At 42.7% G+C, this 17,680-nt stretch overlaps 4 protein-coding genes and 1 non-coding gene across 5 annotated transcripts; 1 reads left to right on the plus strand and 4 right to left on the minus strand.

Annotated features, from left to right (window-relative positions):
• Nucleotides 1-4,093: 4,093 nt before the first annotated feature.
• Nucleotides 4,094-6,977, minus strand: EYB26_009136 (uncharacterized protein; the record flags this gene model as incomplete). Its single annotated transcript, XM_054268387.1, has 10 exons — nt 4,094-4,125; nt 4,179-4,412; nt 4,462-4,624; nt 4,706-4,746; nt 4,827-5,375; nt 5,428-5,661; nt 5,723-6,002; nt 6,060-6,298; nt 6,352-6,883; nt 6,951-6,977. The coding sequence occupies 10 exons, from the start codon at nt 6,975-6,977 to the stop codon at nt 4,094-4,096; spliced, it is 2,331 nt and encodes a 776-aa protein (XP_054124362.1).
• A 3,421-nt stretch (nt 6,978-10,398) lies between these two features.
• On the minus strand, nt 10,399-10,482 carry EYB26_009137. The gene has a single exon. It is a non-coding gene; the product is annotated as a tRNA-Lys (tRNA).
• A 396-nt stretch (nt 10,483-10,878) lies between these two features.
• On the minus strand, nt 10,879-11,629 carry EYB26_009138 (uncharacterized protein; the record flags this gene model as incomplete). The annotated part of the gene is made up of 4 exons (XM_054268388.1): nt 10,879-10,960; nt 11,025-11,387; nt 11,448-11,504; nt 11,559-11,629. 4 exons carry the CDS (start codon nt 11,627-11,629, stop codon nt 10,879-10,881), a joined length of 573 nt encoding a protein of 190 aa, XP_054124363.1.
• A 407-nt stretch (nt 11,630-12,036) lies between these two features.
• EYB26_009139 (uncharacterized protein) lies at nt 12,037-13,916 on the plus strand (the record flags this gene model as incomplete). The annotated part of the gene is made up of 2 exons (XM_054268389.1): nt 12,037-12,293; nt 12,359-13,916. The coding sequence occupies 2 exons, from the start codon at nt 12,037-12,039 to the stop codon at nt 13,914-13,916; spliced, it is 1,815 nt and encodes a 604-aa protein (XP_054124364.1).
• Nucleotides 13,917-14,037: 121 nt separating this feature from the next.
• EYB26_009140 (uncharacterized protein) lies at nt 14,038-17,341 on the minus strand (the record flags this gene model as incomplete). The annotated part of the gene is made up of 5 exons (XM_054268390.1): nt 14,038-14,622; nt 14,676-15,314; nt 15,365-15,598; nt 15,654-17,141; nt 17,219-17,341. The coding sequence occupies 5 exons, from the start codon at nt 17,339-17,341 to the stop codon at nt 14,038-14,040; spliced, it is 3,069 nt and encodes a 1,022-aa protein (XP_054124365.1).
• Nucleotides 17,342-17,680: the final 339 nt, after the last annotated feature.

Below are 17,680 nucleotides of genomic sequence, written 5' to 3' on the forward strand. Positions count from 1 at the left end.
TGCTAGAGGAGTTTTTTATAACTTAGATTCTTTCCTGCAGTACTTTTTACCTGCGTAGGTGCGTTTTTATAGATACGCGAAGTTTTCCTTAGAATTTTATTTAATATTTATCTTACTAGAATAATATATATATAATAAATAAGAAGATTGCTATAATAATTATAAAATTAATATTTAGTATAAAATAATAATTTTTATTATTTAAAAAGAAATAATAAAAGTCTTAAATATCTTTATTACATAGTAATAAAAAGTAATAAAGATTTTAATTAAAAATAGTTATTTTTATTAAATAAAAATAAAAAGTAATAGATATTTTAGTATAAAATAAATAACTTTATTATTTAATAATATTAATTAAATAATAGAAAATAATAAAAGTTTTATTAAAAGTAATAAATTTTATTATATAATAATAAATAATTAAAATTTTAATATAAAATTGTAATTTACATTGCTTAGTAATTTAATAATAAAAATATTAAAGTTTTAATAAAAAATAATATAAGACTTTTATTCTTTTATTTAAATAAAACTTTAACATTTTTTATTATTAAATAATATAAATTATCATTTTCTATTTCTAAATAATAAATATTATTATTCTTAGTTATTATTTATAGTAAGATTTTTATTTTTTAATAGTAAATAATAAAAATTATTATTTCCTATTCCTACCCTCATAATAAAAATAATTATTTTTTATTAAATAATAAAAGTTGCTATTTTCTATTCCTAAATAATAAATGTTATTATTCTTTACTAATATTTCATTATTTTTTTAATAAGAATTTCATTATTTTTTATTATTAAATAATATAAATTATCATTCAGTCCTAAATACTAAAAATTATTATTATATAGTAAGATTTTAATTAGTTTTTAATACTAAATAAAAATTATTATTCTTCACTAATATTTTATTATTCTTTATTATTAAATAATATAAAGTATTATTATACAACTTCGCGCATCTATAAAAACGCACCTATATAGATAAAAAGTACTATAGGAAAGAATCTAAATTATAGAAGACTATTCTAGTAGTCTAGCTACTAGCTTTAGATATTTTAATTAATATAATTAAGCTATGTTACTAAAAAGACTAAAAGGAGGTACGCTATAGCCTATACTATAGTATATAGAGGACTTTAATATATATATATATATATATATATAGTAGTAGTAACTAAAGACCTTATAGTACTAAAGAAATATAAAGATAAGTATCAAATTAATATACTATATAAGTTAGTAACTGTCGGAACGTCAATTCATACAACAGCTTCCGTACACCGTTGCCATAGCATAAAACCGTTACTACGGCACGAAGTGTATCCGCATCGGCACAGCCACGCTCTTATCGCTGTAAACACGTCTCCGGATATGTGCCACTAGTCTATATATACGTGCCTCGACCCCGACACCTCATTCCCTAGCAAGCAAGCAAAATAATAGATAGGAATACAATACATTATCCTTTTTACTTCACACCGCAGGGCCGTCGGAATGCCCTTTCCCCAATCCTATTGAGTTGATCTAGAACCGGGATAAACAGACAGTAACTATTATAGTTAAGGTGTTCTTATACCTAGTATACTAGATAAAAGAATCTCTAATAAGTAAGTAGATTGATTATAGAATGCCTAGCCTATATTAAATTGAGTATTAAATAGATATAGAAAGAGGTACCTTAAGCTTCTTAAAGGATTAATACTATAAAGAGATAACTATCTAATCTAGATATTATACTTAATAGAGACTTACTAATATTATATACTAGACTCTTATTATTATACCCTGATTATAAGATTTAATAATAACTCTTCTAGTCTAATTTTTTAAAATAATCTTATACCTACTAAAGTAGTAAAATAAAGTTCTAAAACTTTATACTAATTTCTTTATAAGATATTATTCTATATTATTCTAGAGTAAGAGTACTATTTATAAGTAAAATACTAAAATAATATGCTCTAGTAATAAATAGAATCTATAACTTAAAAAGACTATATATAAAGATAATAATAATATAATAATAGACCGGCCGGCGTGCCCTTACCTACAGCGGCAGAGGACATCCCAGAGGCACGACTTTTTAGTGAGCCCAAGGCCACCACGGCGCTGCTGCAATTTGTAGCCAGTGCCAACCTATTCCGGGATAAGGAGCAAGCCGCTAGAGAAGCTGAGCTTGGTGATCATTGGGGTTGGGAAGCCCTGCGAGACTGGGAGGATACGGGGGTTGGATAGGGGGACGGGCACCCTAGCCGGCCAAATGGCCGCTAGAAGTGCCCTTATGCTTGAGACTATGAGGGCTCCTTATAGGCATGTGGCCTATAAGCATGCCCGAAGGCCCTTGGCGAATACGCCGTATAGGGGCGAGATGAGCGCCTGGATTTGTGTAATGCCCGAGACTGTTAGGGGCTGAGACCCCGAGGCCCTAAGGGCCCCGGGACCTAGCCAAGGCTACAACGGAGTCTGTCATAGCCTGTAGTGCTCTATATAGACTTTAAACTTGATTAATAACAATAATTACTTCTCTAGTAAAGACGCTTAATATTATAAAAATTTTATCTTATTTAATTATAATCTATTTATTATTATTACTAAAGTAAATTTATGTCACGGATCCAACTCCGTTCCAGGCTAATACCCCAAAGAAGGCGAAAGCGGTGAGGTTTCAAGACACCAATGAATCCCCGGAGGATCTTTGTTCTATGAGTTTCACGTCCTGGGAATAGCTTCACGGAGAGCTTTGTTTATTGCTTTATTGTATGCTTTGTGTCGTAAACCGGTGCTTCACAAGCGTCTAGATCGGAGTAAACTCGTCACTGAACGGCGGTTCGGTGGTATTCTGCTTAGGAAAGGGCAGGTAGCCAAAGTAATAAACAAGATAGCCTTAGTTAACTAGATCTATGAGCAATAGTATACTCAAGGTTAAACAGTTAATTCAAGACGGTAGAGTAAAACTAAATACATGATAAATGAGCGTCCTTATATAGCTTCCCTTCATCATGGCCATCATAGCGGTGGCTATGATGCCTATGTTACTCTCCATCATTTGTCGGATTGGAGGGGTTATTCCAGGCCAATCCTGAATAGTTGCTTACAAGAAAGGTGAAAGAATAAGTGACTAGCAAGATTGTAGATACTATTCCGTTGTCCCTGTTTTTCCGTACATCCGGTTCCAAAACCGGGTTTTTATATAGACCTTCTCCTGAGCTGATTTGTATGAGATCCGGCATGTAAGGTTTGTATGATTTGTAAGCTATCCCACGGAGTAAACTTGAGACATTTCTCTTACACATAACGGTTTCGGATTGATCACTTCATTCGATGGCTTCATTGGAAAGCCAGCTTATCTGACATCATTCCCATCATGGCGAAGGCCCTGATGGCTATGATACCCTAACCCTATCGGTTACGGATAATCCTTTGTTCCTTCGTGCATTAGTTTCCGTAGAGGCTAGTCTAATCTATTGGCTGTGATGTTTCGATTCTCTGACAGCTTTGGTTGTTAGATCTTTGTACGGATTTGCAGGCTTGCTCCGTCAGGAATCATGCCCTGGAGCAAGCCTGCTGTTACGGGCTAGTCCCGCCTAATGCGCACTGTAAGGGCATATTAAAATAGAAAACATAACATGAAGAAAAGAAGGAAAGAAAACAACAAGATTCTCAGCTCGTACATGCAGTTCATATAGGGATAAGGAGCTCGCTGGTTCGGTCAATTCCTCCGTACGTTCAGCACCGTCTCGGTGCTTGTGAGGGAACTTCGTGTGCCATTCCCGTATGTTCGGGGCTTGCTCGGTAACGTTGGTACGGCCCTGGGAATAGTATCCCGGATGCATTTCCCAAGGGTGTTATCCTTAGGTGTCATGCTCAGCGCCTGTCCGGTACTCGGGAATATCTTCACGTGTTGCACGTTCTCGGTGAGGGCTTGACTGCCCGAACCTATTTCATATGAGGTCAGCTCATAACACCATGTAGATTTTTAACTTTTCGGGGGGAGACTCGGTTGCCCATTTCAGAATGTACTGGGAGAATATTAAACAGAAGGAGTAAGCTGCAGTACAGCCACTCATCAGATGCGCATTTAATTGGCCAATCGAACCGACATAGTATACCCTGTTTAAAGTTAACAACGCAAATATAGTTTTCGGGTGACAAGGATGCCGCACCATATACTGCAATATCCCCAGTTGCCCGGGTTATGTCATCCGCAGCATCCTTTATTCGATGATTCACGCCTTTTGGTTTGGGTGTTTCTATCAACTCGCTCTTAAGATTATCTGTGTCAATTGATATAGATGGCGCCGAGGAATCTTCCGTATCTTCAAAGCTAGACGGATCGCGGAGATGAATACATGAGTCTTGCAGGACTAGGAATTTATCTGCAAATGAATCAAGTTTCCCTAAATTGTGTTAGAAAGTAGAATCAGTAATATGAAATTTTGACCTTACTAGAGTTGGTTATCAGAAAGACCGTTGTAGCCATTCTCTTGAGCAGACCTCGTGTGCTCAAAAGCCTGTCTATAATACAATCTACTGTCTTTTCATCAATTGCACTGAATGGATCATCTAGGACAAGAATTCTGTGGCGTGAGTAGACTGCTCGAGCCAGAGCCTTCGACCGTTCGATTAGCAAAAGTAGTAGGAGACCTAAAAGTGAATAGTATAGGTAGAAAGGGATGGATCAAGAACTTACTATACGCTGTTTCTGTCCTCCCGAAAGGTTAATTCCATTATCTTCAATCAGGGTCATATCACCACGAGCAAAAGTAGTGAAATCAGGTACCAAGCCACACGCATCGATAACAGTATTGTACCATTCGAGATCCAGGTCAAGCCTCCCCCAGATATAGCGTCACGAATAGTTACAGACGGTAGCCACGGTTCTTGAGAACAGTAAGCAATCTCTTTCGAAGAGACTCTGATAGTGCCAGTTGTCAGATGGGCTTCCCCTAGGATGGCCATCGCTAATATTGTTTTCCCTCTTCCCACCGCACCGGCACAGATAATAATCTCTCCTCTGTTTAGGTCAATACAAACATCTAGAAGAAGGGTAAGAGAAGTTGAGGGAGATATGATTGAAACGTTTTGAATAGAGGCTAATTTTCGAACGTTGCTTTCCGTAGAATACTCCCGCTTATCCTGAATGGATGGTTGGCTGACATAAGATTGAACTCGATCAAAATTTGCCATGATCGCAATGGCCTGGGGAATCAAGGTCATGACCATATTAGCCGGATGTGTCACCATAGTAAGCAGAGCCACCGATGTAAAAACTTCATCAGCCCGTAGAACTCCACCATTTTCTAATGTGAGGGCGTAAAGAATCAGAGTAAGAACTGGAGCAAAAATACCAAGTGCGTTTGCTTGGAGGAGATGTCAGAAAACACTTCGGAGCGGGTTGGCTTGGTACTGTACCGCTTGCGTTATTAGTAACTAAAATCCATCTTAATCGTTTTGATGAGCCAATCTCCTCGCTTCGCAAATACGAAATCAGAGACTGAACTGCATCCTCCATTCCCATCATTTTTAGGCTTTTTATACCCCCTAAAGCTGCTGCAACGGTGGCAAGACGTTTTTGTGTGGCCACATTCCAGTCCTTCTGCATGCCGTCTAAATGCTTTGCGACATATGCACTCACTCTAGAGCAACCTGTGAGCGTTTATCAGTATTCCATAGTTAAGTAATGTGCAAAAGGATTAATCATCAGTACCGAAAACGATGACCAATGGCAGGAAGGCAAACCATCCTATTTGAGCGGCCAAAAGCATGGTCCCGATTATCACTTCTAGCAGCCGGGTCCAAGTCTCGTGGAACGTCTCTCCAAACGACTCAATGTTGTCAATGTCCGAACTGACCAAGGTCAGCGCTTCAGAGTCTTTGAATCCTGTTGTTGACATATGTAGAGACTGGTGATGAACGAGACTGATTAATGCTCCTCGGGTCATAACGCGCAACCGATTAATTTGATGCTGATAAGTTGGCCCCGACACCTAGACTTATCTCAGAAATTGATTCAAAATCGTAGCAGTGCACTTTGAATAACTTACTGCCATTCCTAAGTACACGATTGCTGAAAAGAGAACTAATAGTAGTCCACTATCTACACTCGTGGTATCACTGGTATGGGAGGTGGATCCCTTGCAGAAATTGATAGCCACACCAATGAAAATAGGTTGCAGGTAGGTAAATAGAATAAGAGACATTCGGGACAGTATTGGCAAAAGAAATGCGGTTTTAAGACAGCTCACCAACATAAAAGGCAAAGTCCACCGGTTAAGAGGTTCGGCTAAAAAGGAACTCAAAACGTAATTCTTCTAGCGGACTTCAAAGAAAACTTACACCGAGTAGCCCACGCTCTCACAGCTCGTGCTCGCAAACCTTCTGACAAAAGTTGGCTATCAATTTCAGGTAGATTCTCAGGATTGAGAACAGCTTTATACCCTTCCTTAAGCACTGGATGAATCCACCAGAAGAAGATTCGACCAAGGACACCAGAAGCCTCTTCCGATGCCGAAGAACTTCGAGAAAGTTGATGAATGACCACCTCCTTAATGTAAGAATCCCACAGCAGCCAAATACCCTCTAAGCATACCCTAATCTTTATCAAATGACAATTGCGCATGCTGGAGCAGTTTGACTGAGCTCCGAACTCAATGAGATCTCGTGTCAATGAAAAAGCAAGATATACATGTACGATATGCAATGAATGGAATCTCCGACTTTGTTCAAGTACTGCGATTATCAGAACTCCGATCGCTGCCAGAAGTGATATAACGGCATCAGCAATTGCAAGGTCGGCATATATATTCGGCTCCAACCAGACCTGCCAGATAGTTGCCAGCTGAACCATAAGAAAAGTCACGGGCAAAATCTATATTGTATCAGCAACATCGCAGGAATAAGACAAGCACACTTTCTTGGTCATGAAAGCCACGAACCGTGTTTCTCTTCCGAACCCGTAGCATGAATGTATTTCCCACTGACAAATTTTCAAGATAAACTTTTCGGATCAAAAACAGAAGAAAGACCGAAGACAACGTGGTTGACCACCAGCTTCGCCGTATGCTGTTCTCCATGGATTGAAAAAGCATTGGTTACCAGATACTGAGAGCCTCATCGATTGATATGTGGCACAGTGGCAGTGTTTGTGTTTCTGTAGTACGTACGGAGGACCCCCCCATGTTTGGAGGCCCGGGCCGCCGAGACGTGTCGAGCTGGGTTAGGATTGGTTGAATCACACACAGGTTCCACTTCGGAGTACGAAACATTAATAGTAGTATTAACAGCAATATTATTAATATTAACATCAGTACTAGTAACTATTAATAGTAACTAGCACTAATTATAATCCTAAGAGAACGCTTAGCACCTACCGCACCACAAACCTTACAGCGAACTATACAGGGACCTATCAAAGCAATCCCTATCACATTCCTGCCTATAGAAAAACCAAGACGGGGACGACCGCCCAAATCCAAATCGTCCAATAATGACGACCAAGACCATGAACCAGTGGAATATATTGACACCGCCTTGGCAGCCAGCCAGCCAGCCAGCTACACACGGAGACACGATAGCGCCAGAGCTGCTTAATAGACTAATCCCTTCAACAGCACCACTCACCAGATCACGAGGCCTAGGGTCAACTAGTTGATATGCGTAATGATCCTGAGCATCCCCTATATGAGCAGCGGCAACGTGAACGTTCCCAGGAACTAGAACCCACGCTGCCACCACTACTATTAATGAATCTAAGTATGGAGGACGGCTAAATCGTACTTAATAGCACTGCCAGCTTCTATGAGATTAATAACAGCGAGTTTAATTCAGATATAACCTAAGAGCTTCTCGGCAGATTTATAAAGATAAAGTTAAGCCGGAAACGCTACCGAGAACCTACTCTCGACAAAGAGAAAGAAGATGATCTTGATATTATAAGAGACAGCATTATACCGTGATCTTCCCCGGATGAACTTAACTAATGAGTACGTTTGAGATACTACAATATAATACGTATAAATTAAAGGACAAAGTCATAGCTATATTCTTATATAATCCCACAGTACTGAAAGCCTTTATTATCACAATTCAAGAACCGTAGCGCAACGAGTACAACGATACTATACACCATTCTATAAGACAGACGCACTAACTGCTCTACTCTAAGGCAACTAATAGCGTATATACACGTGTTACGCTATATGTCAACAAGAAAATCGATCTAGCCAGCTAGACTCACACCTCCATGTCCCCAGATTACTAAATTCTCTACCTACGATATCAATATAAAGAATAGTCCTACAGCCTTTATATCTATAATATCTACAACGAGCCTAAATCGCCGACATTCAGTCTGCTTGATAGAGAACTGGCCTGATTAGGACGGTCCCAAACGATCGAGCACCTGATTCTTAGTGACATGAACGTCCACTATCCCCGTATAGAGTGGCCCAGGCACTAAGATTAACACTAAAGGCATTGAATTACTAGAAATCGCGGACCGCTATAAGATCAAGCTAGCCACTGAGGAGGGCATCGTGACATAGGAACGTGGTCAATCTAAATCCACAATTGACCTAATATTCCTATCTGCAAGTCTCTTTAACCGCCTAATCCTAATAGAGCGTGCTAATACTATAATAGTTATACAGCATAATTCTAACTATTAGCTAATCCGAACCTAGCTCGATAGTTATTAATACGCCAACTAAGGAACCGCTAAGGCGCCGGAATTAGGCAGCCGCCGATATTAAGCTACTAACGGAGACGCTCGAGCGTGAGCTCACTGTTCCAAATCTTAAGAATGCCTCCAAATCCTATATTGAGCTCGTTATAATAACGTTTACCAGCACGATCTGCTACGTGATTGACAAAGTAATGCCTTGGGCACGTCCTAGTGAATGGAGTAATCTGGATTTCACACTGGAGTGCAAGGAAGCCGTTCGTAAATGCCGTCGCTTATGCTGCATACACTCTAACACCTATAACCTATAGATTTAGCGTGCATATCTACGTGCGTAGAACAAGAAGAAGCGACTCGTGAGCAAGTCCTTGAGACTCGGCCACCGTCGCCGTGTCTAATAAGCCACTGAGAAGGGTCCGCTGGGACTATAGAGGCTGGCTAAATAGGCACGTACATGTAAAGGAGCTTACAAATCAGGAATCATACTAATATTATTATAGTTAATGGATGGATGTATAGCGGAGACAGTGGAAGCCAAAACGGCGCTTCTAAGTGAATTGTTCTTTCCGGCGATCCTAGAGGCTGACTTGGCAGACATTGAGAACATAAGCTACCCTAAGCAGCTACCATTCCCAGAGATCCCGCGCTACGAAATCGAGAGTGTAGTACGCTCTACACCACTAGATAAGGCCCCTGGCGAAGATAGTATCCCTAACACCTTCTGGTATAAAATTATAAGTATCCCAGTGGTGGTAGACACGCTCTATTGGATCTATAATGCTTGCATTTAAGTGGGCTATAATCTATCACACTTCCAACAATCGATCAGAGTCGTCCTCTATAAAGGAGGCATGGACCGGGACTATCGGATGCCAAAGGCGTGTATCGACCAGTGGCCTTACTCAACACACTAGGCAAGTTCCTTGAAGTTATCGTCGCTTAAAGGATTAGCTACGCTATAGAAGCACATGGCTTGCTCCTAAAGAGCCACCTAGGAGGCCGAAAAGGGATATCAATGGATCACGCCATTTAGATTATTCTTAATAGGATACAGTAAAGATAAGACTATTATAAAGCTTCAACATGCCAGCGCCACCGCAGACCAATAGGACACTGGCTTGGGAGAGCGTACGAATGCGCAAGTAGGCGACGTGAGCGCCAGGTCAGCTCACTTGCCCGTAAGGACCAGTATCGAAGCTAGCACGAGCCCTGGATCAACACAACAGAGTGAGCCGGTCAACAACGGGGAAGCGCTGCAGGATGAGAACGGGGATATGAACGTACGAATCGGTGTGGACTCATACGTTGAAGGTGCGAGGATGAGAGCGATCGATTTGTGGAACTGATGAGAGGACTGGTGTACGATTGGTGCAAGAATCGGCACAGATTTGGTGCGTTTGGATAAGTGGGTGATGGGATCGACGTACAGGAGAGCTGGCGGACGTGTTTGCACTGATTGTTTATTTGCGGCTTCATTGTTTGCCGCGTTTGCCGTGTTTGACGAGTTTGCACTCGTTGTTTCATTTGTACGTTTACATTCTCTGTGGCTCGCCTTGCGGCGCGCCTCCCGTGGCTGTGCCACCTTTTGTATTGATGCCTGCGGGTTCAGGCACACACCTGGATAGCGGCCCTTAGACCGTAGCTAGCTACAGCAGGTATATCAAATCTAACTAACACAAAAATGACACAAAGTAAAAAAGAACAGCCCGATGCGGGGCTCGAACCCGCAACGTTCAGATGCCTCAAGAGATAAGAGTCTGACACTCTACCGATTGAGATAACCAGGCTTGGTATCCGCCGTCATCTTAACTGTCTATTGTAGTTGTAAGTTTCGCCTACTGAAAAGCCAGGAGGACGGTAGCTTACGATTTGTAGCTGGTTGTGCACGACGCTGAGTGCTGCGGGGTGAAAAGAATATAGAAAGTAACCTTCGAAAGCTACAAGAGTTGGGGGGGGGGGGGGGGGGGGGGAAGCCTAGCAATTAGGCAACAAAGAAGAAAATCATCGGAATCAAATTTTGGGTGATATTCATAGTATTTTGTAGGTCTTCCTCACGTAAAGGTGCTGGCTGCTATTCCCGTGGTGAAATACTCCAAAAAAAACCGTAACGCCATAAATGCAATGCTCGATATCCGCATCAGAGCCATAAACACAACAACAGGCAGACCACTGTGCCCCTTGAATCACTTCTCCGGAGCATCAGGAAGACGCTCAATAACATACTTGCCTCGTGCCACATTCATAATTGGAACACCAGGGATTTTGCTGTAACACAAAAGTCAGTCATAAGGGATATGACAGAAGTTCGAAAGACTCGGGTCATCCTCACCGTATTCTTCTCTTCAAATCTTTATCATTCGTCGCTACAATATAGACCCTGTGCTTGATGACTCGATCAACCAAACAGTCATCTGCATAAGTGCCCCTGTGATCACATTTTATGCGCTCGAACCGAGGATCTTTCGCAATCCGTAACGCTAGTCGATATTTCTGGCCAAGCTTTTCCAATTCCGCCAGTACGCAGTCTGTAATGACCGGGGTACATTTGGCGTAGAGACAGTCCATCATCGTTGGGATCACTTCTAGTTTATGTTGCACACTGTGGGAGAGGAAGTTGGTATCGACCAGAACGGAGTATGGAGGAGTCAAAGCCGTGTTGTACTGGAAGAAAAGAGACGAGGAAACCTGAGGACTGGTATTACAGGCCTCTTAGCATATTTTATTCCTCATCTTGGGCGTTTGGAGAACTCACATTTCTCGGACAACATTGTCGTCTTTTTTCTTGTCTTTTTCTGGCTCTTGAGGGTTTCTGGAGAAGACCGGTTAAACACGAGCACCTGGAGAGGACAAAAGCTATACTCACAACCTACAGTCTCGCAAGGTGATAGCACGCTTGACTTGAGCGAACTTGCGGACCTTCTTCTTGACGCCCATTGTGTGTTATTGTAAGGTTGCAGCCGGTGACAAAGCGACCGAATTTCGAATTTTTGCTGAGAGGCGAGAAGTGAACAGTGCAGAGACGTCGACCTGATTGAGTGAGGTCAACAAAAATTCTTATCGCAGAACTGGAGCGCGGATGAAGTTTTATGTTTAGGCAATACCGTATCGTCTTATCCGACCAATAGTTGCTAGCATATGGAGGAACCAGTCCCACATCTGTATGGTATAATATTTTGCTGTGTATTTCCGAATCGTATCGACCGTATTGACGTTTAAACAACCTCATTTCATTCTATTATATCCCTTAGACTGCTGGTATAACCACTGGTGACTTCTCACTTGGTCGTGTATGACACACATGACTCAGCTAGACAATCAGAACCCCACCATAGTTACCGAGAATGGGAATTCCGTATCTAACGCGCCATCTCGCTTCCTTCTCGGAATCGACTTTACTAGGTACCAGCCAGGATTCCTCATGCAAGGCTATAAAGTCCGTTGTCATTGACGGTCCTGGACTTGTGCACTATGTTCACTCGGTGTTATTGTCACAGGCAAGCAGCAGTCTAAGTCAAGTGGAACGCCAACCCAGCTGCAATGAAGTCAGTGTGGCGTTCATGACCTATCTTGTTATCCTCCAGACGTCTGGAGTAAATATGTATGTGCCCGCTGCTTGAAGTCAAATAAGAAGTATTTCCACTCAAGTATTAATTTTTGTTCTAGTCTCCGAATATATTTTGACGGTGCTTTACCCTTGAACAAAAGGGATACTAGACTGTCAAGACTGGAGGCGTCGAGGAAACAATTGGAGATATTTTGTCTGAGCCACCGGGAAGGTTTCAAATGGTCTCCTATTGAACAACGACCTGCATTGATTGATCCCGTGAGATTTTTGCAAGATTCTCACACATCTCTTAAACGACCCCTGTTGCCGGGAAATCCGTTCATGGTATCCGCTGTAGTCGAGGATCTAAAGTCCAGATGGACTCATTCAGAGATGAGCTTATATTTACCCAGGAATCTGATTGATACATACAAAGCAAACAATAATCAATATCACCCCTGGTCAGATATCACCGAGATAATCACCGGAGAAGCCGATGTATTTTGTGCTGCGCTGGCGTCCCAAAATCCCGGCGCAGCTATACTCACAAGCGACTCCGATCTACTTCTATTTGACATTGGGCCTGAAAGCACCATTATATTCTTCGATACTATTCGTGTTGAAGATGCCGGGAATAAGATTGTCCCAACCGAATTACCCATGACTATAAAAGCTATGAAATACCATCCCCCCTCAATCGCAGATCGATTGGGTATACCTGCACTCTCCTATCTCGCCCATGAACTGAATCAAAGCCCTCGATCAAAACTTGCAGAGCTTGTTCGTCGCGCAAAAATTGCGTCGGACTTGACCCCGAAGACATCGGCATATGTCTCATTCCTAGAGGAATACGACTTGCAAAACTTCCTTCAATATGACCCATCAGAGGCACACGCTCTACAAAATCTCGATACGAGAATCTCCGAGTTATTCGTGCAATGTCTCTGGACTAACAACAATTTCCAGGATCAGCGCCAAGCTCTGCATATATATCTACCATTCTTAGTAGAAGACCATTCACGAAAGTGTGCATGGGCCGAAAGCGTGGAATTCAGAAGACTTGCGTATTCTCTACTCAATTTGAACGGTGCTTTAACGACTGGGTCGAGATTGACCGCTGTTATTGAATGTGTACGGCGAGGAAGGAGATTGTGCCTCGACAACATCGATTTATATAGCATCGGAGAAGAAGTTGAAAGGGAATCAGCTTCTCTTCTGGATGGACTCGAGTCCTTCCAAAGGCAATATCATCTTCGTCACCAGCATGCAAACTATGGCTCTCCACTCTTTTGGCGAACATACGCATTATACGAGATCCACAGAGACTGGTTCACGACAAACAATCAGCCCTCCCCATTCAAGAATCACGTCGCTCTAAAATCCTTCCTCGGTCTGAGCCGAGGCACTGAATATGATACTTTCGATAACGAGACCATTGAATGGGATGATATTCATTCACTGGCGCAGTTGCAAGCGGTGCTGTATTCGTTACGCATGGTGTATCAGATACTTCAGGGTCTCGCACAGGATCAAAGAGGAGGATCACTTGCGCGACTTTGTGATATTCTGGCACAGCTTCCATCTCTGCAGGTGTTGATGAGATCCTTTCATGAAGTGAGGAGGGAATTGTATGGATTTGAGCCGACGTTGGTTACAGATACCAGGTGTTCCTCATGATCAAGTAGATACATATACCGTGATAGATCGATCTAGCAAAGAATATTAATCGTTGTATAGAAATTGTTTGTCCTTGGCAATGAGAGAAAGATATCTATTTACATAAAATAAATAAATTTATCTAACGAGATGACCGAAGGAACCCAACAATTCCACGACAGTAACCCATCAACTCAGACAATCGTTTAGCCTCACTTTCCTGCTCCTTCTTCCAACCCATCAGAGCAGTACGCAAAGTGCTCACCAGATCCTCATCCGAAGAAACAGTTGCTAACTCACCATCACCACATATTAGGTCGCTATGAACTTTCAAAAACACAGCCATCCAGGCATTGACGAGCTCGAAATCCTTCTTCAAGCAAAGTCTCTCCGTCAATGCATCCACAAAGCTGACTAGCTCACAGTATCCATCTCGCAATAGCTGGACATTTAGAGAGCGAATTTCTAGATCAATCTTTCCTGGCGAGAGGGACTTGAAGTAATCGATGAAAGGTGAAAAGTTCTTGTTGTTTGAGCCGGATCTCAACAATTTACTGACGGGTGAGTCCTGTTGTGATAGAATGCTCTTCGAAATCGGCATTCGTTCTGACTCCTTTTGGTCGTCAATGCCAGCTATAGGGGCTGCAGACTGATCGTCTTGGAGAGATGGTAGGAAAAAAGGTGCCTTTTCTGGAGCTTTGGCTGGTTCTTTGGGTTTGTTGCGAGCCTATATTTTTTATTAGCATGTTGGTTTACATAGGTGATATGGGATGGACTTACCCTGACAATATCCAGGTTGATCAGTGTTTGCCAGGTTGCCCGAGGAACAATACTCAATGTAGTCATGTCCCTGTCAAGTTGTTCGAATGATATGGCCGTCTTGTCTTGGTCTTCATCATCCACATCGGCGGTTAGGGCAGCATCAACCATACTTGATCCTGACTCAGTAGATGTCACAGAAGCCACGTTTGATACTAGCGCGGTCTCGTCGATATGAACAGGTCGGAAGTTGGTAAAGAGACTCTTGTTGTTCCAAATGTGTACACCGACTTCACCCGCATGAGCAGTGGCAAGATATTCACCTGTACCAGAGAAGGCAAGGGCAGTACATGTTGTTGGTACTCGGAAAATATCAACCAAGTGCCCCGTTGGCAAGTCCCAGACTCTTATGATAGAGTCCATAGATGCGGCTATAATCCATCTGCCGTCGATGGAGAAAACAAAGTCGTTAATCTGCCCTCGGCAGCCCCAGAGTTCTCGGACAACTTTCTTTGTCTCCAAATCTACCACACGAATAGATAGGTCATCGCAACTCAAAGCTGCAAGTTCGTTGATACTACTGAAACGCAGTCCGGTGATGGCCGTCATAGGCGCCCAATCCAAGTCAGCAAGAAGATGACCGGAGTTGAAATCCCAAAACTAGCATTATTAGCATATAGACAGTCATCGAGATGATATATGCAGCCTACCTTGAGCTTCCCATCTAATCCACAACTCACAACATTCCGGTTCAAGTTATCGATTGCAAGACCAGTAATGGCCTTGGTGTGTCCCGAGGCCGAGACATTTCCAAGCTTGTTGTTTTTTGATGACGATGGCGGGAACCGTTGTCGACGCTGGCCAGACTGTAGGTTGTAGACGTCAATAATACCCCCCGCGGAACCCACTGCAGCAAAGGTACCACAATTTGAAATTGCCACGCTCTGTAGGGAATTAGTAAGAATATGCGAATAGAGCTATGTAATGGTGGTTACGAACCTTGACTTCTGTTCCATCACTCGTCTCGAGTACCCAACGACCAGCCTTTTTCTTACCCCAGTACCAAGTGCGCGCATACTTGTCACCTCGATGCGCTGTTATAACACTTTCCCACCCATTTTCTCCCTGTGGATGCTTCTTGAGATCTCTTGAATTGGTCCATACTTGTTGGCTACTTGCTCCCATTCCAGGATCACGATTGAGCGAGCAAGCAATTGATGTAATTTCAGGGGCTTTGAGTTCCTCAGCCGCCTCTGCTGCGCTCGATATGCCACGTTTCTTGGCAGCGGCCTTGACTTTACCCTGTGATAGCTCGACATTCTGGCTATCTTTGCGCAGACTGAATGCCCAGAAAGAGCGGTCTCTGGATGCACTGAGCAGCCATTTACCGATAGAGTCGCTACCGTCGGAAGCAGAGGGCAAGAACCGAAGGGAACAGACTGCTGCAGCATGACCACCTCTTGAATGCAAGGGTCTTGGGATCGGTGAGAAGGGTGAACTGTCAAATATCCACGTCTTCAGGGCATTGTCCCTTCCGGACGAGACTATGACTGGCTGACCATCCAAGAACTCAATCTTGTTGACACCACTGTCAGAGCTCTGAGCAGTCATATCATGCGCACTTCTGAGTACCCCTGTCTTCTTGCCCCCATTGTTCAGATCCCAGAGAGTGACATCACCACTGTACATAGACGCGGTGGCCATGACTCCCGCCATCCTACCGTCTTCACCAGCTCCCATACCGTCAGTCCGGAAGGATATCGAAGTTATTGGATGTGACTTTGATGTTGATGCGTTCAGCGACATGAGAACCTCATCAGAGTCAACATTTCGAAGGACGACGGTGCCACTTCTGTAAGCAATGGCGATGAGTGATAGGACTGGAGTCGCTTCTATTGCAGTGACTGCATCATCCTTGGCCGTTGCAGGCGAAAACCTGTACAGAAGCTTTCCACTGCTAACATTCCAGAGCTCAACGGTACCATCATATCTTCCAACAAATATCTTATTCAAATAAGTAGGCATGTTACAAACATGGCCTGTGAACACCGGTAAGTCTGAAGCGCCTGGTGAAATCTCCGGAACCAATGTCGTATAATGCTCGAAAGACGGATTCTTCCAAACTTGTATACTTCTTTCGCAACAGCCAATAATCCAGGATCCAAATACAAGGATTCGCGAAACGGAACCGGTGGTATTCGGGGAAATTTCTAACTCAGCGATCTTCTTTCCTCGTTGAAACACCCATATTCCTGAATCTTCTCCAGGCCGTAGCCCTCCCCAAGCTGCGAACACATAGTTCTTCCAGGCGCATGTCGCCGTAATTAATCCCGGAGTTCGAGGTTGGCTGGCAAAGACCAGACTCAGACCACGCTTGAGGTCATAGGTTTGAAGTACCCTTCCTACCGAAGTTGTGATTTGATATGTAGATTTTCCAAGACGCACGGAGGTGAACGGAACTGTGGTGGGCGAGACTAAGCCGAGAGTCTGTGGGAAACAGAAGACAAGAAGTCAGTCAGTTGTCGTGGTGGCTGCATTTGAAACATACATCATGTATGACTTACCCTGAAATGAGAAAAGATTCGGGACTGCGATTCCTTCTTCTCTTGCGCGGACAATTGCGGTTGCGTTATTCTCTGTCGCTTCGACACGGGAAGGTCAAAGCCATCTCCGGTTATAGAAGGCATGATGCCTTGGAAGAATGAGGGTTCGCGTGTTGCAACTTCACAGGTGCGCTCTGTTGTATGCTCCAGAAATTTTTTTGGAGTCTTGCGGAGAAGGAAAGAAAAAAAGCCATGGTAATAAAACAGTATAAAATTATGGTTCGTATTGGTAATACAAGCTGCGGCTTGTAAATTTGAGACGTATGAGCCAATAGCGGATGTTGGACAGTAGCTCTTTCTCGAAAACATATCCGTATATCCAATCAGAAAACAAGTCCTCCAAGATCAAATACTGAATACATGACGATACATACACAAGGTAATCATACAGGACATTCGCTCTTTCCTTTCAAGAAGTCAGTT

Source organism: Talaromyces marneffei, chromosome 7 (genome assembly GCF_009556855.1).
Source record: "Talaromyces marneffei chromosome 7, complete sequence".
NCBI lineage: Eukaryota > Fungi > Ascomycota > Eurotiomycetes > Eurotiales > Trichocomaceae > Talaromyces > Talaromyces marneffei.